General features: G+C 44.7%; 1 protein-coding gene across 3 annotated transcripts in view; it reads left to right on the forward strand.

The window, feature by feature from the left end:
• Positions 1–23,442, forward strand: part of LOC138304172 (sulfotransferase 1C4-like) — a 239,774-nt gene that overhangs the window by 193,187 nt on the left and 23,145 nt on the right. For 2 of the 3 annotated variants that reach the window (XM_069244003.1, XM_069244001.1), the window contains one exon: positions 21,599–21,779. In XM_069244003.1, coding sequence (XP_069100104.1) covers positions 21,599–21,779 — 181 coding nt within the window. The remainder of the gene's footprint in view (positions 1–21,598; positions 21,780–23,442) is intronic. The other variant, XM_069244004.1, reaches the window with a different exon arrangement.

A 23,442-nucleotide genomic window follows, 5' to 3' on the forward strand; every position in this document is an offset into this window, starting at 1 on the left:
GAGTGAAATTGTCTGGTTAATGTGGAAATCAGAGACTGCCTTGAGAAGAAAACTGGGAGGAGTCTGCATCACAACCCAGTTGGCATGAAAAACATTGTAATGGTCTTTGGCACAGACTGAATCTCACTGACTGCATGCCGAAGTAATTGCTACTAGAAAAGCAGCCTCCCATGTCAGATGCTGAAAGGAAGCCTTATATATTGGTTCAAGGGTTGGACCCGTAAGCTTTGAAAGTACAACATTGAACTCCCAAGGAGGAGAGGGGGAATGTACCAGAGGGAACACTTTCTTTAGACCCCCTAAATCTTTCACCACAGGTACTTTAAGAATGACATTTAGGAAGGTGATTTTGTGTAAACAGTAATTGCTGACAAGTGTAGGAAGAGGTAGGGTAATATAACCTCCTCTTGTCCCAGAATTGGATGATAATCATTCTGAATATACTACATGTAGAACCTTTTCCATTTATAGGAATAAGAATGTCTAGTAGAAGGTTTTTTTTTTATTTATTTTAAATTCATTCGGTCTAAAAATGTAGACCATTAAAATTCGAAAAAAATAGCAGTCTTACACAATAGGTTGATACCGTTAAAATTCAAGATAGCAGTCATACATAGTGTTAATAGTAAAATAGTCAAATAAAAGTGTTACAGTAAAATCCTCGAAACTGAGGCTATAGTCATGCTTAAAATACAATAGTTTAGATGTACATAAGGTAAAAAGAGCTTTGGTAAAAACTTATGTCTATCATGCAGGTATATGTAGCTGTTGCCTTCTATGGAACTTTTACTCAGTATCTTGGACATTATATGAGCTAATAAAATTCATTGACGTAAATAAAATGCTTTATCGGTTAGCGTGGCAAGTTACAGGAGGAAGATCATCTCCATAAACTTGTGGAGTCTCCTCTACTCATATGGGGTGCCTCGAGTTCCTAGTAAGATTCCTAAGGATACCATTTAAAAGTTAAGGCTATACACGTCAATATCGGAGTTCAGGCAACCTCTGAAAGATAAGAAACAGAGGAAAATATGGCTTGGTAAAATCTCCTTCTGTGAGTGGGTGCCTAACCAACTCAAGAGCCCTAGGCTAAAATGAACCTGCGACGGATGGACCAAGCCTCAGATAGATATTTGGTGACTGAACTAGCTACCAGTGTAGATGTATCATATTTACATATTCTAGTGGCGTTGGCTCTATCCTGCAGTGATAGATTTTTAAAGAGGGGAATAATCCACCTCCCTCTAGGTCTCCTGTATAAAGGGCAGAAGAACAGCAAATGCTCGATTGTTTCCTTACAATAATGGCAAAATATACATTTGTCTGTTGAAAAGTTGCTTGGTGACCAGCGAGCCGTGTAGCTGTTGATAGGCAAGGTACCATATCTTAACTGGAGATATAGGGCACGGGCATGTGGAGGTATAGGGAGATTCATAAAGTTCTCAGGCTGGGGTTCATGCTTGAGTAGGAGAAATTCTGTTGTTAGTCTGCCCACCCCATTATGGTGCACGGAATCTTCATTGATTTTCTCCCAGTATCTTTTTTTAACAAGTTGCCTTGCATTATTGGGAATCAGTTCCCGGTGTTTCCAATAGTGGGGAAATCCTATTTCATCCCAGGCAGATTTCATCTCCTTCAGCCAGAGGATTTTTTCCGGACCCTGGGGAGAAACTATGAGATCTCTTATCGCCTCCCTGAACGGTTGAAGTTCAATTGTTTTCCATAGACGGATCCAGTAGGAGAGTGGTCTCAGGCCCGCTATAGTTTTAATGCTATTTAGACCTAGGTCGAGCCTGAGAGGGATCATTGGTGTACCCATCCCTAGCCAAGAAATCTGTCTGAGGAATTGATTTTCTTTGGTTTGTAGAGTGTCCAATTTTCTGTGCAAACCCCAGAGTTCCGCTCCATACAGGGCCGCTGCACGGATTTGGACATTATAGATCTCTGCGATTGTATTCAGGGGGGGACTCGGGCCTTTCTGGACCTGCGTACTAGGGCCCCACCTCTTTGACTTATAATAAGTGCCCCTTTGTCAATAGCTGCCTTCCAGTTACCTGAGTTCGAGAGTCTAATACCTAGGTAATCAAATTCTTCCACACTCTTCAACGGGATTGAGTTCATTTCTATTCTGGCACGAGGACGTTTCCTTGAGGTACTATATATCAAGAGTTTCGTTTTTTTAGCATTGATGTCCATAATATAGTCTCTGCAAAAAGCGCAGAATTGGTTGACCAGATTTTCCATTCCCATTGGAGATTTGGCTAACAGGATTGTGTCGTCCGCATAAAGCAGACACAGGATTTTCTTTCCAGCTAATTTGGGCAAGTCATTTATGCAATTCTCTAAATAATGGATACAGTTGTTTATGTAGAGTAAGAAAAGAGAGGGGGCCAGGACACAACCCTGTCTGACTCCTCTCTTGATGGCTACAGGATCTGTCAGCTCACCCTCCTTACCGCATCTAATTTGAGCATAGGTATTGTCGTGCAATCGAGAAATGAGTTTCAGAAGGCCAGATGGAACCCCCATGTTAGAGAGTGTTGACCATAACATATTCCTGGGGATCAAGTCAAATGCAGCTCTGAGGTCTATAAAGACCACATACAGATTCCCCCCCCAGGTCCACATTCTTCCATTTGATTGCCAGGAATCTCAGTGCTTGGTCTATGGTGCTCACAGCTGGTCTGAACCCGGCTTGTAAATTAGACAGAGCTTCAGTCTCCAGAATCCATTCATCAAGATGGAGCAAAAGATGTTTTGCATAGATTTTTTGGGAATTGTCAAGAAGACATATAGGTCGATAATCAGCAGGGTTATTGGGGCTGCCTTTTTTGAAGATGGGAACTATCTCAGCCCCTTTCCAAGAGGATGGGGCGGGGGCTTCCGCTGCAATTGCATTGTAGATTAGGTTAAGATAAGGAGCCCAAACATCCGGACTTGACTTATATAAATCGCCCGGAATCTTATCTGGACCTGGGGCCTTTCCCCACCTCAATGAGTCTATTGCGACTCTTGTTTCAGATAGAGACAATTTAACCGGTGTGGCCCCTGGTAATATGGGAACATCGAGGGTCCTTGAAGATACTTCTGATGGGCCTTCGTTTAGTAGACTGAAGTGGTCGACCCATGCTGCAGCGAGAATTGAGGTACCGGGAACATAGGCAGAATCTCTGCAGTCATCAGCTATTAGTTTCCAGAACCTGGAAGTATCATTGGATTTGGCAGTCTCTAGGATAGCATCCCATCTAGCCTCTTCCCAGCTTCTACGTGCCTTAGAGCATTCCTTCTTGTAATCCTTCCTAGCTTTTCTTATGTGCTGGACATGGCCTTCTTTTAAAGCTTTCAATAGGATGAGCTGAGCTTCCCTGCATGAGTTGCTGAACCAACGTGCACGGCACTTTTTCTTGGAGTTGGGGTTGCTAGTAATCTCTTTCGTGAAGAGATATTTTAAAGAATTAAATAGTGCCGCGTGGGCTGCTAAAAGCCTATCGCCATCACTGGACTCATTGTATCGAAGCATACACTCCATTTGGTTAGCTAACAGGTTATATATTGTTGTAAGATGTTCGGGTGATGAAATAACAGACTCCCATTTTATATTACGTCTATTATTTGTTAGGGTGAGCTGTTGAGCATAACCCTTAGAGTGGGATGCTTCAAGCAAAGGGAAGAGGCCTCTGGTCAATAAAATCAACGGATCGTGGTCACTCTCATCATGTTCTTGTACCCTCATGTCAGAAATATGGCCACACAGGCGAATGTCGAGGAGTATATAATCAATCTGACTCCTGTGTCCTCCACGCCTAAAGGTAGGGAGCAAGTTAGTATCTGATTGGAGCAGCATTACAAGCTCGAAGACCATGCGATAATGTGATGTCAGCCACTAGACGAGCTATTTATTTAGTCTTGGTCTTTTGTTGGAAACTAGTTGGGGGATGCCCCAATAGGCATCCTCTTCTTTATATATCTCCTGGACCAGGGGATTGGGCTCGAATGTAACATTAAAATACCCTCCAATCAAGATGAAGTGGGATGAATTGTTTCTAAGGAAGTTGTCCAATAAGGACAGAGCATCAGAGTCATAAAGGCTGCCCACCCTCCTATTGTAGATGTTAATTATTAATAAGGATCTCTCCTCAGAAATCGTTACTGATAAGGCCTGTAAATCTGGGCAGCCGAAGTCTATTGCTTCAACTTTGCACCTAGGAGAACTACTTAGCCATATAAGAAGCCCTCCCGATGATCTCCCACAGGGCGTCTTGCGTGCTGCAACCCAGTAGCTTTTGAAGCCTAGTCTGTATTTGGGTCCCAGTGCCCATGTTTCTTGAAAAAGACAAATCTGATGCTCATCAATAAATTGGCCCCATCCCGGGCTCTGCAGTTTACTTTCCAGCCCTGCTATGTTCGAGCTGAGAACCAAATCAAAATAATTTTTTTTAGTATACCCAGCTTCATTCAGGGAGTGTATCCTACTGGGAGAGGTACAGCTAAGAGCCATGCTATTTCCCACAAACGTACAGTAAACTATGTCTTTCTCACCCTGTAGGTTGTTCACCTCACTAGATATTACACCAGTCGGATTCCTATCTGGTAAGGTATCCGGGCAGGTAGGCCCAGGGTTGCAGGGAGGGGTTGACAAAATTGCTGGGATTACAGAGGTGGAATCACTAAGGGCAGGATGGCTGATGTGCTCAGTTTCAAGACTACTCAAAACCACCTCCCGAGGGCCATCACTTAGTCAGTCTATCTCAGAGAGAGACACCGGAGAGTGTCTAAGGCCAAACTCAGAGGTAGGCTGAATCTGGGTTTCGGAGGAAACTCTTTGCAGTTGCCTATTCACGGATGGCAGAGAGGGAGCATAGAACACTTGTAGTCTGCACAGGGAGACTATGGGGGTTATTCTAACTTTGGAGGAGTGTTAATCCGTCCCAAAAGTGACGGTAAAGTGACGGATATACCACCAGCCGTATTACGAGTTCCATAGGATATAATGGACTCGTAATACGGCTGGTGGTAAATCCGCCACTTTTCCGTCACTTTTGGGACGGATTAACACCTCCTCCAAAGTTAGAATAACCCCCTTTGTCTGCTAGTGGATAAGGTCTGTTAACATTTGAAAAAAGCAGCTATACAAGATCAGGAGAATTTAATTTGATAACTATACAGTCCCCTGTGCCAGTTGTTTCTAAAGAGCCCAACCACCCTACCCTTCTCACCATCTGTATCGAAGGTATCATAGAAAATGCAAGCCCTGAGTTGATGTGCAACCAGTGTATGACCTTATTTTTTAGTGCAGTGAAAGATTCCGGGGTTTTGGTTTTAAGTACAGGTACATTGGTAATTACGAGAACATATGGGCATGACTCCGGTGGAAGGTGCAATACTCTCGATCCAATCGAACCATTAATCTGGGCCCTCTTCTGGGGGCTTATTGGTAAATAGTCACGGGTTGATTTGGGATCACCGATGTTGGATGATGTTTAGTTGGAGGAAACAGTACCTTCTAAAAGAGGGGCTGAGACCTTGGAAGGCATGTTCCTGGAGATGTTGACTGCTTTAACAGAACTGATCAATTCTTGGTTTTTAGGGAAAAGAAGACTCTTGCCCATTTGAGCAGAAGGTCTGCTAACATCAATGTGCTCTTGGTTAAGGTGAGAGTGATAGGGGTAGGAATGGATATCTACATTAGGGAGAGGTGTTGGCTGTTGGCTCTTAATGAAACATTCCAGTTTGTCCTCTATCGTTTGGAGGCGGGCTGCGATGGGAAGGAGCAGCTTGGAAAGCTCTTCTCTTATAAGATCCCTGGTATACTCGTTTGCCTGTCGGCCATTGGTGTTTTCTAAGGGGGTTTGAATTGCATCCTTGTTAAAGGGCAAGGCCGGATTGGGGGGACTTAAAGTCCTAGATCGTTTGTTTTTGATGACGGGCTCCCTTCGTTTCATTTTTCCTTTAGTGTTGGGACCTACAGTAATTGAGGGTCCTCCTATAGAGGGGATCCGAGTAGTCCTGGATGGCACGGGGAGGGCGTTAGATACATTAAACATTTTACCCAGGTGCTCCTGGGGGATTCTAGAGGGAGAGGAGAGAGCAGTGGACAGCACGGTCTGTGATTCCATTTGCAGAGGGGTCTGTAGGGCATCCTCAGCGTGGGCTAGACTGGTGACTGGAGAGGAGGGAACAGCTAGGCAACGCTGCACCAACTCTATTTCTTTTTTGAGTGCCCAGACGGCCTTTTGTAAAAAACCATCTAGGGTTTTGTTAGACCTGTGCTTTTCTTCATCCCCCCCTCGCCGTCTGCCCATCTTGCCTTCTTGGATCCGAATACCTCCAATAGGCCCTAGGAGCATGGCGTGCTTGGCCTACGGACCCCACCTGCTATGGGTCAGCTAGCAAACCCTCACCTCATTTGTAAACTCCTCAGTCCCTGCTGCTGGCGAGTGTAAGGCGAACCCAGGGACAGAGATAAGGGGTATAGCACGGCAGGTCCTCTTCTGGTCACTGACGGGCGCAGGACGGGCCCGCCCTTGGCCCGGGCTTTGCCCGGGCGCGTCCCGTGGCAGCAGGCGCGCCAAAGTCCTTTCAAGGGGCTGCTCCCGTCCCTGGCACAAACAACCAATAGGCAGAGGGGCTTGGCTCCTGCCCCCTGCCTCGACGTAAGTGTAAAGCGCGTCCCGCAGCGAAAGTCCTTTCAAGGGGCTGCTCCCACCCCCGGCACAAACAACCAATAGGCAGAGGGGCTTGGCTCCTGCCCCCTGCCTCGACGTAAGTGCAAAGCGCGTCCCGCGGCAGCGGGCGCACCAAAGTCCTTTCAAGGGGCTGCTCCCGCCGCCGGCACAAACAACCAATAGGCAGAGGGGCTTGGCTCCTGGCCACTGCCTCGATGTAAGTGTAAAGCGCGTCCCGTGGCAGCCTTGACGTAAGTGTAAAGCACGTCCCGCGGCAGCGGGCGCGCAAAAGTCCTTTCAAGGGGCTGCTCCCGCCCCCGGCACAAACAACCAATAGGCAGAGGGGCTTGGCTCCTGCCCCCTGCCTCGACGTAAGTGTAAAGCACGTCCCGGTTGTTTTGACTCTTTTAGAATGTTCATGCGCTCCTGAGAGAGACCTAGATGTACACCTTGCAGAAATTCATGAACCATGCTGTCAAGCTCAGCAAAAAAAGATTGGGATGAAATATTTCCCCTCCGAGCTTGCAGAGGAGACCCGATCTGCATGGCAGCCTCCTGTGTGGTCCCTCTGACAGATAGAGAAGGTCCATGTACCACCACTGGTGGTACCACAACTGGTAGGGCCATTCTGGGATGATCAGGATCATTTTTGTCCTGGCTCTGTAGAACTTGTTGATGACCATCAGTATCAGAGGAATGGGAGGAAAAGCATATTGAAAAATTCCTGACCAGCTTATCAAAAGGACATTCCCCTTTGTTCCTAGTTGGTAGAACCTGGATGCGAAGTCTGGGCATTTTTTGTTTGTTTCGTCTGCAAACAGGTCTATTTGCGGTTGCCCCCAATCCTGAAAAATATCTTGTGCGACGTTGTTGTTTAGAAGCCAGTTGTGAGCCTCTGCGAAAGTGTGGCTTGGGTGTTCAGAGATCCTGGTAGGTGAACAGTTGAAATTGTTAGGTCTCTGGCTAGTTGCCATTTCCAGATGGCTTGAGTCTCCGTATAGGGAGCGTGAGAGAGTCCCTCTCTCTTTGTTGTGGTAACGCATTGTGGTCGTGTTGTCTGTTTGAATGAGCAGAGAGCTCGTCTCTATGGATGGATAGAGAGACTTCAGTGCTAGATGGACTGCCCTGAGTTCCTGCATGTGATACTCTTCCTCGTCCGACCACAAGCCTTGAACTTGCAGAGGCCCTATGTAAACTCCCCAACCATGGAGGGAAGCATGCGTGATCAGAGTCTGTGTGGGAAGTTCCTGGTGAAAAGGCACTCCTACCTGCAAGTGCTGGCTCTGCAACCACTCAATGAGTGACTGCTTGGCTTCTTGTGTGATGACTACTCTGTTATCCCATAGGTTGGAATACTGGGACCACTAATCTTCCATTGCTTGTTGTAGCGGTCTCATGTGCAGTCTGGCATTAAGGACAAAAAAGTTGCAGGAAGCCATTGATCCTAGTAATGACGTTACTTGTCTGGCTGATGGACAAGAAGTCTGGAGTGGATTGTGAAATTTCATGTTGATTGAGGATAACCTCTCCTCCGAAGGATACACTTTTGTGAGGTTTCTATCCAGAGTTGCCTCTAAGCAGTGCAGGTGTTGAGTCGGTATGTTTGTTCGATTTTTTAAACTTTACATGCAATCCTAGGCCTCGCAGAATCTCTAAGCAGGTCTGATAGTGTTGTTGCCTTAGCGCCGGAGAGGAGCTCTTGATTAGCCAATCATCCAGATATGAACAGACAAATATTTTCTGCTTCCTAAGGTATGCAACTGCTACTGCCATGCACTTAGAAAATGTCCAAGGAGCTGATTTGAGTCTGAAAAGACAAAGCCACACTTTCTACTGATAGTGCTCAGATGCCACTCTGAAGTAGAGAAACTTCAGATATTTCCTGGTGATCAGAATGCTGAAGTATGCATCCTGAAGCTCTATAGTTTTGATGTCATAATAACAGGTACTGGAGCCGGTGCTGACAGCGAGCACTGGTGTGACGGCGAGTGGCTCAATGTCGATCGATGTCAAGCTTCCATGCAACGCCATGTACTTCGATGGCAAATGTCTTAAATCAGAGGAGCGATGCCTCGACATCAATGGCTGTTTAGTCAATGGTGTCTTTGACGACGATAGTTCTGCCGCCGGCCTCTTAGACCTCGACAGAGGTGGCAACTGACCCTTAGACAACAACATTGATGCTGGAGGGGAACATACCGGTATTTCCCTTGAGGCTGACCTTCTGCTCATCAATTGCAGTGGAGAATGACACTTTTGATGTGATTTTTCTGTTGTCCCTCTGTGTTGATGTGAGGAGGGCTCTTTCAAGGAGGTTTTACACCCCCCACAAGGCCATTGCAAATCTCACGTTGAAAGCAACCTCGATGGGGATGCAGGTTCTTGCATTACAGCCTCACAGCTCTTTGGAACTGATGCATTGCACTGATTATGCGATGCATCCTTAATGCCAGTCTTCACATCGCAAGTTCGACACAGGACTTCGCATCGCAGCTCCGGAGCACCTTGGCACAGACACATTACCTCTGCTGCGTGACGTATCATTGACGCAGGACCGCGCAACACTCCGCAACCAGGACATAAGGTACTCTTGTTCAGCAGGCACACCTGGGCCCCTGTAGCTGACCCATACTGCACTGCGGTTGGCCTTAACTTGTGACTTTGTCCGGGTCCTGCGACCAGATAACCACAGTTGATGCTTTGTGCTTTTTGGCACTATTTTTACTGAAATCTTTAAAATTGCATATCTCCGATACCACTGATTGGATTTTTGGCATTTTTGGTCTTGATTTATTAATTAAAATGTAATCTAGTTTGTCTAAATTGGTGTGGGATTTTTCTTGTGTTGTGTTTTCACTTTATTACTGTTTGACCTGCGGCATAAATAATTTACACATTGCCTCTAAATTATGATTCTTAAACACTTTACAGATTGCTCTGTACCAAGCTGCACAGGGTTGAGCACAGGTTAATTTGGGGTATGCTTGTGCCTCACTGTGACAGGAATTGTGGTTTGCTACTTAATTAGGGTTATATCCTCCCCAGCCAGTAACTCAGTTTCTCACATTAGCCCAGTGCTTAATTTGTAAATAAAAACGTGATGATGCCGAAAGCTCTCCTCTGAAACAAGAGGCTGTTGCAATTAAATGTGCGAGCACAGAATACTGAGGCAGGGTAATCCTCAAACCATCTTGGGCCTCTTTAATCTATTTACAGCCACTCCCTGCCCCCTCAGCTCACTCTTGCTGCTTTCTCCTTTCTCTCTTTGTGATGCCTTTTTGTTTTACTCTTCCTCTGTCTTCCCATGTGAGTCTTTCGCTTGTAGTAAATGCTTGCGACAGAAAAATGAGTGCCGGCCCTCAAAAATAAGTGCTGGTGCCCGGCAACGGGAGCCAACTGCACAAATTAAGCACTGCATTAGCCATTATTGAATAGAAAGTGGAGTCCTGTATCCTGTCAATAGATGGCCAATAGCTTCCTGAAGCATAACTATGATCATGACAAAACTGTGATGACAAACATTTTGTTTGAGTAGACCAACTGGCATATGAGGTATTCCTCTTTAACTAAGGAATGCCAATTACTACTGTAAATGTGTGTGGTAATAATGTCAAAAGATAACACTGCAGTATAATCTCCAAATGAAACCTGTAATGGAAAAGGTGGCCCCTTTTGTATCAGACTGGAGTCATTAGCAGTTTTATTCACTTTAGAAGACTTATTAACTTTTTTTAGGAACACTACTCTCATTGCCCCACTCCTAAATATTCCACGTGTCATTATACAACAATGCTCAGGTTTTAATACATTTTCCTTCTTTTGTTCTCCTAGCAATCGATAGAAGGAACAAATGACATTCAGCACTATTCATAGAAGATCCTGTACAAAGGAGCTAAGACAATTCTGTTTTTTCTCTTTCTCGGACCGTGATTTGGTTCTTCCCACATTTTTCTCAGGCTATTAAACACCCTTTTGAATCATATGTCTAGCATCACACCAATATAGACAAAGACACACCCCAGCAATTGGCTGACAATACTTTTAATTTTCTGGTAGAGGACATCTAACTGCCCCTACTTGAATCACCAGTTTTCTTGAGGCATTTGGTCTACTGAAATTCCTGATCAACCAGAAGAAAACAAACTCTCTGGAAATTAAAATAACTTCATTTGGACTTCTATTTTTCCTTTCGCATCTTATCTAGTATGTGTTCAATCAACAGCATTAAACAGCACTAAACCACTAAAATTAGAAAGTGTGAGGGTTTTTTTTGAACGCACAAATGTGAATCTGAATTCTTTCAAAATAGGTAGTTGCAGCTCCTAATTGAGAAAAACAAGTCACATAAGTAAATACATCCATGCCACCGTGCTGAACAAAACACAATGCTTCATCAGCAAAATACTCTAAATCAGGATAATCAAACCTTTCCTTAAAGGCTAGTAAGAAAGAAATGTATATCTCTAAAGATGTATCTGCATGAATTACCAGACATCAATACAAATTCAGCAGAGCAACTAATCAAGTCAACTGCATTTATTTGATCTTGAAATGCACTGTAAACTAATACAACAATTCTATTATTCACTTCACCGGATCCCCAGAAAATTGTGGGACATTTGAAGGGATTAAGGGGTGTCTACAGATTATAGTAGCAAGGTCTGCTTTAATGTGGAATACTCAAGCTATAATTGTTGAAACTCTTTAACAAGAGTCTTGGGAAGGATCCAGTAATCACATGTAGTCACTGGTGTCACAATATGACAAAGAACTGGATGCTAAAAAGGTCTGTTGAGTCTAATTGATTTCCAAAGAAAAGGGTGACTCGTCTCCGAAGTCACTGGCCCGCAACAGCCTGCACAATAGCACACATAAAAGATAACAAGTGGCTCTTTAAGAGTACGGAGGGAAAAAATAGAAAGGGCAACCACCTCCATGGCAATCTTATAGCTCCTAATTTAAGATAAAGATTAATCCAGACATTTAGCTATGTGCCAAACTCTACAAGGCATCAGGGAAGAGGAACAGGCCAACTAAGACTATTCAGAAATAGATCCAGTAGAAGTTCTTACTGCAAAAAGCAAATAGCAGAGTTGAAAATAGAATCAAGGGGATGATATGTGCAATAAAAAATAATGGAACAAATGCTTTGCAATGCATCCATCACTTATCAATATCTCCTTTTATATGATTCACTAATGAACTGACACCACAAACAACTTTACTACATCATGGAAAGCGACCCTCATATAGAGTTCTCTAGAGCAAGTATCTTGAAAAACATGGATTATAGGGCGTGTGCCTACCTATTTTCTAAAACTGAAAGTATTGATTTGACTCACCAAGACGAAGCTGGGCATCCTTTGCCCATCACTGAATTCCACAGTCCCAAACCTGCCTTTCAGCCTAAACACTCAATTTGGCTTACGGATATATCCCACGGTTTACTGGGAGTATAGAGACAATAATGCAGTCTGGGTGACGAGGACTCTTAATTTGCTGAGCATGGCTCTAGAACATGCTTCCTGACAGTGCAAGGTGCACAGTGTTGTGTCCCAAACAATCACAATATCTGGTACTCTGTACGAAGCAATGTAACTTATAACTCCAGGCTTCTCCTACACTACAGTTATAACTCCTCTCCTGACCAGAACACCCTAACCTCTTATTACCTGGACAGTATCTTTGATTCTTCTCAGTGTACCACAGCAAGATCACAAGCCCCTCTTAAAACATCCCATCTACATCTTAATCACACTGATCACCCCATCAAGCACCACCGGACATCCAGCTTAGTAAACCTATTGATTCTGGATTCAGAGATGGTAGCAACTGCAGAAATCTTAGAACAAGACCCCCGGCAAGGCGGCACCCTAAGCCAAAGCCCCAAACTCCATTCCTTCCTGACGTTTGGATGTGGAAGTGAGGAACTGGAGTTCTGGGACATGGAACAGGATTGTCCAACCAGATCACCCAAAGAAGAAATAGTAACAGCTGCGCAGTCTCATGCCCACAAAGCAACAAAAATTGAAGGAGATCTAAGCGGGAATTACAAGCCCAACTCGCAACCACCATCACAACCACAACCCTCGGATGCTATAGGGGCGGATGATATGTGGGCTGCAATTCTAAACTCAATGCAAGCAACGGACATGGCCCTGCAGTTTCACTCAAATAAAATGGATATCCCAATAGATTTGCTAAATACAAGCTGGAAGATTTAAACGCTTTGATAACAAGGGCTCAAGCTAAACAAGCTAATGACTTCACTACCTGCTCCTGCAAGAAAGTGGTAGACAAACTGTCTCAACTGCTGCAAATCTTAGAAGGAATACTAAAAGAAAACGGCTCTGCCCGGAATGATGATCACACGCATACTACTCCCCTTGCTACCATGCTAACATCTGCCCCGCTTGTGCAAAATCAAGAGGAGATGTCCTGTCCCCCTCAAACAGCCTCTCCGTCAACCATAAGAGAGAATAGAACTCTGGCAGAAACTAATGCTTCAGGAAGCTTCAGTATGGATATTATGAGAAGTCATGTTTTGTCGCAAGCTACCACCAAGCCTGGGAACTCTGAGAAACCTTCAACTCGGGTTCTATCGAAAAGAGAACAAAAACGGGCAAGAAAAGGAACGAGGTCTGCAAGATCGCTGCAGTTCTCCAGCTTGAAAACCACTGAAATCATTCCAAATGAACAAAGCCAGGAGCACATGGTACCAAGTGGAAGGCACAACAGAGACACCTCTGTTCCAGCAAGTACTAGCACTGACTCAAAAGTAGGAGTAAGGACCCTTTCTGACTCAATAGGTGCCATCCAGCAAATAAGGTCTTCTCTGAGGCTCCCCGCAGCACTCAGCAAATTTCCGGACAATTGTAAAAGTACCCAAAGGGACCAGCAGATCACAAAGTTAACTACTACTACACTTGGACAAGTCGGCCAACCATCAAAGGCAAACTCAAGTAGTAAGAGGAAAGCCCTTGGCACAAGGCTGGGAGTAACGGGCCACAAGGATCTTAACAAGCATACAGAGCAAATCCAGGCTTCTCAAACAGGTACACAAAAAGACAAACCGAATTTCCAGCTGCTTTGGATTCCGGAATTCATCTCAAGGTCCTCCACAGATGTTCTCAATCGCTCTACTATTTTAAGACTCATAGAAGCACTCCTGGGCCTAAAGCACGTGGCCTCGAATGACATTGCTGCAATCAAATTTATTCAAGCAAGAGGCAGCCAACACAGGGACCCAACGCTTACTATTTTTGCAAAGCCGGTCCTACCCAAACAGATTATGGAGAGAAGGCACCTTTTGACAGCCTTGGGTATTGAGGTGGTCTTCTACAAAGGTGAACAATATCCACCCCCACTATTAGTCCCTCAACATCTGGAAACACCTAAAGGCACGTAGTCCGTCTTGCATGGAACATGCGCAGCCATCCCGCACAGCACACTCTCTGAAGAAACGACTAACGAGAGAAGACCTCCCAAGTCCCCGTTGAAAGTTCAGATATGGAAAGAAGAAGGCAGGAAAAGACTGGTTCTGAGCCAAAGACCCCACCATGACAGGGTTTGAGCAGCATCGGCTTCTTCTCCAGGAGCGATGGGTAACAGCTGAACAGCTGACGACCCATTCCCACAAGGCATACTGAACATCAGCTCGTGGAAAATAGGTGGCCTGCAGACAAAGACTGAGGATCCAGCAGTAACTACGTTTTTAGCGCCTTTGATATTATACTCCTACAGGAATCCTGGGTGATGGAATCAACACCATTAGTAGTAGTAATGTGACGGTGGACAGCTAAGCCAAAGGCAAAGTGGTGCGACATAGAGTCAGTGGTCAAAACACAAATATCACTACACTCCACCCTTTGACTAATGACTTGTGTACCCTATAGGTTTAAATTCAACTTTTTTTGGTCTAAACATTGCAAGCAAATTAGGAATACATTGTACACAGCAACATAATGATATAATAAGAGCTATTACCACAACAATTCCACCCAAAACTTTGCGTAATTGTCCAAAATCAGGTAACCACTGAAACAACCAGTCCCACATCCTGTTTTACCCCTTTCACTAATGTATGTAGTGTATTAATGTGGGCCTGGATAGATTTAGAGTTGTCCGAAAGGTTAAAACAACACATGCCTTCAAATTCTGTGCAACCATGGTTATGTTTCAACAACAGATAGTCTATGGCAGCCCTGTTTTGTAATGCAGCTTTTCTAGTACCACGCACATCTAATAAAAGTTCAGATAAAGCAATAGAAGTATGGTTAATGTTTTTAACGAATAGAAATGCTAACTTATTGATAATTCTGGTATTATATACAGCTAAATCAGGCACACCTACAGTAGAAAGACTTAAGCTTAGATACTCTGATTGGGATAATAGCTGAATATCTGAATCACAGTCTTCACTTAATTGCATAGTGTCTCTAGGATCAATCCAAAAAAACAAAACAGCTGAAGCAAATAAGTTATTAAACCAACTGATAAGGATGAAAAGCAAGGTGCAATCAGCATATTGGCTAATTTCGGGTGATTTCAACCTCAACCTTTTTCACAATCCTGGTGAAGACCACACCTAAACAGTGGCAACAGTGCCCACCCAAATCCTCCCAATAAAAAGAAGGAAAGACAAGTTAGGTGACAGTTTTATACGCACCTGTGAAGCGGTAGGCCTTTGCGCACTAAATGGTCGAAAGTCGCCTGACATCCCACCAGTGTGAACTAGATCCTCTGGGAAAACAGTCTCCCACATTGACTACACATTGGTAACTCCCGCCCTGTTTACATTAGTGAGTGGCTTCAGTATCTTGGACCGCGTGGAAAGTGATCATGAGCCACAAGTAATAGGGATAAGTTAATCACCATAAAAGCCAGAGAAAGTGGTAGCCCTGAAAGGGGTGATTGGCTCCCAAAACCTAAAAAGACTTAAATGGTCATCTGACACCATTGAAAGCCAAGCAGATGGGGCTTTACAAAGGCTAGAATAAATGGCCACGAGCGGGGCGAATCCGACAACGGTCTGGGAGAATTGTGCCGCTGACCTTATGTGAGAAAGTAGCCTCTCTCTAGCCTTGTTACCCCCACTTTTGGCCTGTTTGTGAGTATATGTCAGGGTGTTTTCACTGTCTCACTGGGATCCTGCTAGCCAGGGCCCAGTGCTCATAGTGAAAACCCTATGTTGTCAGTATGTTTGTTATATGTCACTGGGACCCTGCTAACCAGGACCCCAGTGCTCATACGTTTGTGGCCTATATGTGTTCCCTGTGGGATGCCTAATTGTCTCACTGAGGCTCTGCTAACCAGAACCTCAGTGGTTATGTTCTCTCTGCTTTCCAAATTTGTCACTAACAGGCTAGTGACTAAATTTACCAATTCACATTGGCAAACTGGTACACCCATATAATTCCCTAGTAACTGGTACTGAGGTACCCAGGGTATTGGGGTTCCAGGAGATCCCTATGGGCTGCAGCATTTCTTTTGCCACCCATAGGGAGCTCTGACAATTCTTGCACAGGCCTGCCAGTGCAGCCTGCATGAAATAATGTCCATGTTATTTCACAGCCATTTACCACTGCACTTAAGTAACTTATAAGTCACCTATATGTCTAACCTTTACCTGGTGAAGGTTGGGTGCAAAGTTACTTAGTGTGTAGGCACCCTGGCACTAGCCAAGACGCCCCCACATCGTACAGGGCAAATTCCCCAGACTTTGTGAGTGCCGGGACACCATTTCACGCGTGCACTATACATAGGTCACTACCTATGTATAGCGTCACAATGGTAACTCCGAACACGGCCATGTAACATGTCTAAGATCATGGAATTGTCACCCCAATACCATTCTGGTATTGAGGGGACAATTCCATGATCCCCCGGATCTCTAGCCCAGAACCCGGGAACTGCCAAACTGCCTTTCCGGGGTCTCCACTGCAGCTGCTGCTGCTGCCAACCCCTCAGACAGGTTTCTGCCCTCCTGGGGTCCAGGCATCCCTGACCCAGGAAGGCAGAAAAAGGACTTCCTCTGAGAGAGGGTGTAACACCCTCTCCCTTTGATAATAGGTGTGAAAGCTGGGGAGGAGTAGCCTCCCCCAGCCTCTGGAAATGCTTTGATGGGCACAGATGGTGCCCATCTCTGCATAAGCCAGTCCACACCGGTTCAGGGATCCCCCAGCCCTGCTCAGGCGCGAAACTGGACAAAGGAAAGGGGAGTGACCACTACCCTGACCTGCACCTCCCAGGGGAGGTGCCCAGAACTCCTCCAGTGTGTCCCAGACCTCTGCCATCTTGGAAGCAGAGGTGTTGGGGGCACACTGGACTGCTCTGAGTGGCCAGTGCCAGCAGGTGATGTCAGAGACTCCTTCTGATAGGCTCTTACCTCTCTTGGTAGCCAATCCTCCTTCCTAGGTAGCCAAACCTCCTTTTCTGGCTACTTAGGGTCTCTGCTTTGGGGAATTCTTTAGATAACGAATGCAGGAGCTCACCAAAGTTCCTCTGCATCTCCCTCTTCACCTTCTGCCAAAGGATCGACTGCTGACTGCTCAGGACGCCTGCAAAACCGCAACAAAGTAGCAAGACGACTACTAGCAACCTTGTATCGCCTCATCCTGCCGGCTTTCTCGACTGTTTCCAGGTGGTGCATGCTCTGGGGGAAGCCTGCCACCTCCCTGCACCAGGAGCTCTGAAGAAATCTCCAGTGGGTCGACGGAATCTTCCCCCTGCTAACGCAGGCACCAAAAGACTGCATCACTGGTCCTCTAGGTCCCCTCTCAGCCTGACGAGCGTGGTCCCTGGAACTCAGCAACTCTGTCCAAGTGACTCCCACAGTCCAGTGACTCTTCAGTCCAAGTTTGGTGGAGGTAAGTCCTTGCCTCCCCACGCTAGACTCCATTGCTGGGTACCACGTGATTTGCAGCTGCTCCGGCCCCTGTGCTCTCTTCCAGGATTTCCTTTGTGCGCAGCCAAGCCTGGGTCCCTGATACTCCTTCCTGCAGTGCACAGCCTTCTGAGTTGTCCTCTGGCGTCATGGGACTCCCTTTTGTGACTTCGCATGGACTCCGGTTCACTTTCCTTCCAAGTGCCTGTTCAGGTACTTTTGCGTCTACTGCCTGCTTCTGTGAAGGCCCCCTGAGTTGCTGGGCGCCCCCTCTGTCTCCTCCTCCAAGTGGCGACATCCTGGTCCCTCCTGGGCCACAGCAACACCCAAAAACCTCTACTGTGACCCTTGCAGCTAGCAAGGCTTGTTTGCAGTCTTTCTGCCTGGGAACACCTCTGCAAGCTTCATCGCGACATAGGTCATCCGTCTTCCAAAGGAGATGTCTCTAGCTCTCTTCTTTCTTGCAGAACTCCAATCTTCTTCCATCCGTTGGCAGCTTCCTTGCACCCTCAGCTGGCATTTCCTGGGCTCCTGCCCACTCTCGACACTGTCGCGACTATTGGACTTGGTCCCCTTGTCTTTCAGGTACTCAGGTCTGGAAATCCACTGTTGTTGCATTGCTGGTGTTTGTTCTTCCTGCAGAATCCCCCTATCACGACTTCTGTGCTTTCTGGGGGTAGTAGATGCACTTTACACCTACCTTTCAGGGTCTTGGGGTGGGCTATTTTTCTAACCCTCACTGTTTACTTACAGTCCCAGCGACCCTCTACAAGCTCACATAGGTTTGGGGTCCATTCGTGGTTCGCATTCCACTTTTGGAGTATATGGTTTGTGTTGCTCCTATACTTATGAGCTCCTATTGCAATCTACTGTAATTTTACATTGCTTGCAGTACTTCCTTTTGCTATTATCTGCATAATTTTGGTTTGTGTACATATATCTTGTGTATATAACTTATCCTCATACTGAGGGTACTCACTGAGATACTTTTGGCATATTGTCATAAAAATAAAGTACCTTTATTTTTAGTACTTCTGTGTTTTGTGTTTTCTTATGATATTGTGCATATGACACCAGTTGTATAGTAGGAGCTTTACATGTCTCCTAGTTCAGCCTAAGCTGCTTTGCCATAGCTACCTTCTATCAGTCTAAGCTGCTAGAAACACTTCTTCTACACCAATAAGGGATAACTGCCCCTGGCACAATGTGTAAGTACCTGTGGTACCCACTACAAGCCAGGCCAGCCTCCTACACCTTATAAATAAAGACTCCATAGGAAACACAATTGAACCATCCAAAACGTTCACATCTACCACAGCCAGTCCGTAGAAGGAAAGCGGCTGTGGGTAAACTACTAAGGCAAATGCGTGAATCCCCAGACAATGGATCATTATTGGCTGCCTTGCGAGAGCAAAGGAAACTACTAAAAGGGGAACTATGGTCCATTAAAAAACATCAGCAGGAGATGCTTTGGGCCAAACTACACTTTGCGTGTAAAACATCTGACCCCAAAAGATTCTGGAAAATCATTATTACAATGGATAAGGGTCCAAAGGCAGCTAATAATGCAAATATATCAGAGGAAGCATAGGTGTGCCATGTAAAGTCGCATCTAAAGGGGTTGGCCACCTAAAGTGAGCCGCAGACCCAGGGGCTTCTGAAAAAACAGGAATCCAACGCTGTAGAAAGCTTGAAGATGTCAGCTCCAGAATTAATAAAAATCATTGGGAAGTCGCGAACTGATTGCGCACCAGGACCAAACAGTTTACCGCAGGCACTGTTTAAACAGCAAACAGAAAGATGGGCCAAGTTCCTGGCTGCAATGTTTAACTGTGTTCTCACAACGGGAACAGTCCCGGCAACCTGGAGAGGCTCAATAATTCACCCCATTTACAAAGGAGGGAATGTGGCTTCTCCAGGTAATTACAGACTTATTGCTCTCCTGGATGTCGATCTCAAGTATTTTTCATTGTGTGTTAAATCACTTAGAGACTTGGATTACAGATAACAACATTCTGCCATTAAATCAAAGAAGTTTCACTAAACATCAAGGAACTCTAACAAACCTCATGGCACTGGGACTTATTACCAACAGAGCAAAGGCAAAAAGGACTCCCACATATTTGTACTTTGTTGACTTTAAAGCTGCCTTTGATTGTGTCACTCGTGGCAAATTGTGGGCCAAACTACAGCTTTGGGGGATACCAGTTACTATCTTAAAGGCTATTGAAATGATTTACTCTGATACATGGGTGAAGGTAAAACTAGGGGGAGGTCATATCTATCAAGGGCAGTTAAGACAACAGTTGGTGTTAAACAAGGCTGTGTATTGACCCCAACACTCTTTAACCTGTACATAGCGGATCTGTCTGCCTAGTTAAACGTTGAATCATCCCATTCCCCCACTCTGGGCAGTCAGCAACTATCAAATATGCTATATGCAGATGACCTGTTACTAATCACTAACACCAGAATAGGCATGCAAAAACTGCTAAATAAATTAGAAGAGTTTTCAAGGATATGGAATTAGAAATCAACCATAACAAATCTAAACTGATTACTATAAATCGTAGACCCACCAGCCAGCGTAAATGGTACCTGAATGGAAATATTTTGGAAGACGTAAGCTCCTTTAGATATCTAGGAGTCGTGGTTGATGCCAGGTGCAACTATGTGTAACAAAAAGAAGTAATAAAAAATAAGGCGCAGACACTTGCTTACGCCTTTTGCAAGCTCTCAAATTCAATTTGTGTCCAAGTACTGAACCCCTTGACAGCCATAATGAGAGCAAAATTAAATCATATGGGGCCAAAATGATGAGGGGCATGGAGGTAGCTCTCCTGGAGAAGCTTCTGATAAAGACATATAAGCGTGTCTTTCAGCTACCAAGGCATGCCTCCTCAGCCCAGGTCAGACTAGAATTCATGTTGGTTAAGCAGTCGCTGGCTCATCCTGCGGCATTTATCAAATGCTGTCACAAACTAAGACGCGCCCAAAAAGGGTCCTTAGCCAATCTAACTTGGCAGAAAATTACTCTAGAAAGAGGGAATAGCAACTACAAAAGGTATCTGTAAAAGAGTATAAACCTCTTGAACCTAGGTGAGGTATGGGACCAGTCGCTTCCCACGCCGGCTTTTAACAAAGTAGTCAATAAATCCAGTAAACTACTCAGCTGGTTAAAAGACAGGGAGGCACTGACTAAAAGGTTGCACGGCTGGTTGATTCTTAACTCAAATTAAAATCTCAAAGAATCATGACTTATGGCTGCCCCCTACTCACTGAAAATTAAGCAACGCTTTCTAAGGCTCAGGCTGGGTGAAGTACCAACACTAGACCTCATGCCAAAATGGAAGAAGGGGCCACGAGCGGGCATGCATGAGTGCCGCCTATGCCGTCTGGCGGTAGAAAACCTGGTGCATGTGATCTGCATTTGCCCAGCCCTGGCAGTTGAAAGAAAATGTCTACTGAAAAAAAATAATTAAATGGCTTAGGGATCAGATCCTGTAGGCAAGCATTAATTGAAGCATTCAATCCACAAAACACCATACTGAATATTAGATTGGTTACATTTTTTGAAATTTTCTCCGGTAAAGTAACATCTGCCGAAACAAGCCTGTGGTAGGGAGGGCGCAAACAGAGATGAAATCCATCCACCTTGAGCAACCACGTCAAAGATAGGAAGATGCTTTGATTAAATCGCTGGTCACACAGCCAGACCGCCATGTAGTCTTGTACCAGTAACTGGACTCAAGTAGGAGCAAATCAGTTTTGTAGAATGTATTTTCCTCATTCAAGTTTTATAATTTTATGTAATACATATGTTTTAGTGCATTAATACTGTTCTGTTAAATTTTATGTTGGAGGAATATTTTTATGGTTTTAATTAACTAATAAAATAAACATTCTCTCTCTCTGTCACCAGGGGTCATCTCTTTACCATAAGTTGTAGGATTGCACAAACAGAGTTAGCTACAGGACATGGTATAAGAGGGGAGGGCCACCATTTATTCCTTTCTCTATAGTAATATCTTTCTTCTGTGTTTGTCAGGATCCAACTGGTGAAATTCAGAAGGTGATGGAGTTCCTGGAGGTCGACCTGGCTCCGGACGTGCTGCAGAAGATTGTCCATTACACCTCATTCAAGGCAATGAAAGAAAACCCTATGGCCAACTATAGCACCATACCAAAGAATATTTTTGATGTGAGTTGTGGAAAATTCATGAGGAAAGGTAGGTAGAGAGCTGCACACTTTTTTAAAGACAATAATGAAACAACAGATGTACCTATTTTTTATTTTGCCATCATACCTACCATCCCAAACAACATCAACAACTACCCTAATAAAAACATGCACAATTCTCTTAATTATACAAGAAGCACCCACATGTTTCCTAATCAAGTCATGATCACCAAAACACCCATACTTTCAACAAAACGAACAGCTGCACTCCAAGTGTAAGAAGACCACCAGCATTTCTGTTAACCCCTCATTAAAAGTATTACTTCGCCTCATCACAATGACAACTAAAATCTTTCAATAACCAGTGACCACTGTCACCATCTCTAGTAACCTCATAATAACGCCTACCGAAATCTAATCAAGATAGCATGAGCTTTGCCAGGAGTTTCCTCTTTGTCTTTGTACAATGTGCTTTCACAACTCTTGGTCACATTATTAAGAATTATCTGTGACTTCCATAACTATTGCAAATTTTGAGAAACATGGGGATCCACGAACTGCAGAAGATCAAGCTTCCCAGTACATCTCGAACACTTTTTCATAGCAGAAGCCAGAGATTTCCTAATACAATTTCACAGTCCCTGCCTCAGAAGCTCAAGTGTCCCACTACATATCCCACAACATCTTGACTACAGAAGCTCGGACTTTACTATTACACCGGCAACGATCTTTGTGTATAGAGGCAAGTGTATATTTGATGATACAAGCCAAAGATTCCCAGCTACATCAGTCGTTGCACACTGCTTTCTAAGGATAGACAGAAGGACCACATCAGAAAGTCTTTTTGTGTGTACAGCAGTTCCTTTTCCATTTGGGACAAATGTCCGGTAGAGGATGAGTGCACGATCTCCCCTTTAAGTGGTATTATTTATAATGTGCCACTTAATAAACAAGTATGCTAATTCTACAGTATGCACTTCTTTTTCCCGACTTTAGGTGATTAATTCGATAACGTGGATTATACAATGTAAAATGTGTTCTTTTGTCATAAGAGGACTTATCGTAAACTGTGGTTTGCTCCAGCAATACTATTTAAGCAATCTGGAACATATTCTTTTAAGAGGATTCCAATATTCTGCTGTTGCAATGTGGGCTATTGCTTGAGGTAAGCATGCTGCAAAGAAGATTTCAGAGAAATATAGACAGACCATTTATAAAAACTATATATGGGATGAAATACCCAATGGCATTCATTTTAAGTACATTGCATGATATTGGTTGCCACACATTATCAGTATATTGCAAGTTACTCACTGCCATACATTATACGTATATTGCACATTACCACAGAGTTCCTTTAAAGTTCACGGAACTCTGAGGTGACTTGCAATATCCATTTTATTATATACAGAGGGTATTTATTCCTTATTGTACGTGGTCCCCAGCAACCTTCACACAAAAATCTAAGCTTCGTTGCCTTGCACAGGCTCCCAGCCTGCCCTGCGGCCAATCCTACGCTGCTCAGAGCATAATCAGGATTGGCAGGTAGTGCCCAGCTGGGGCAGTCCTAGGCAGACTGGGAGCCTGTGCGGGCTCTCTCCAGCCAGAGGGCACACTGGCCGGCCAAACATACTTGCGCAGTAATTTGGAGTGCTGTGCACTCCCCCTCACTGCTCGTCACCCCTGTGGCCCCACCACTTTAAAAAAAAGCA

Source organism: Pleurodeles waltl, chromosome 7 (genome assembly GCF_031143425.1).
Source record: "Pleurodeles waltl isolate 20211129_DDA chromosome 7, aPleWal1.hap1.20221129, whole genome shotgun sequence".
Classification (NCBI taxonomy): domain Eukaryota; kingdom Metazoa; phylum Chordata; class Amphibia; order Caudata; family Salamandridae; genus Pleurodeles; species Pleurodeles waltl.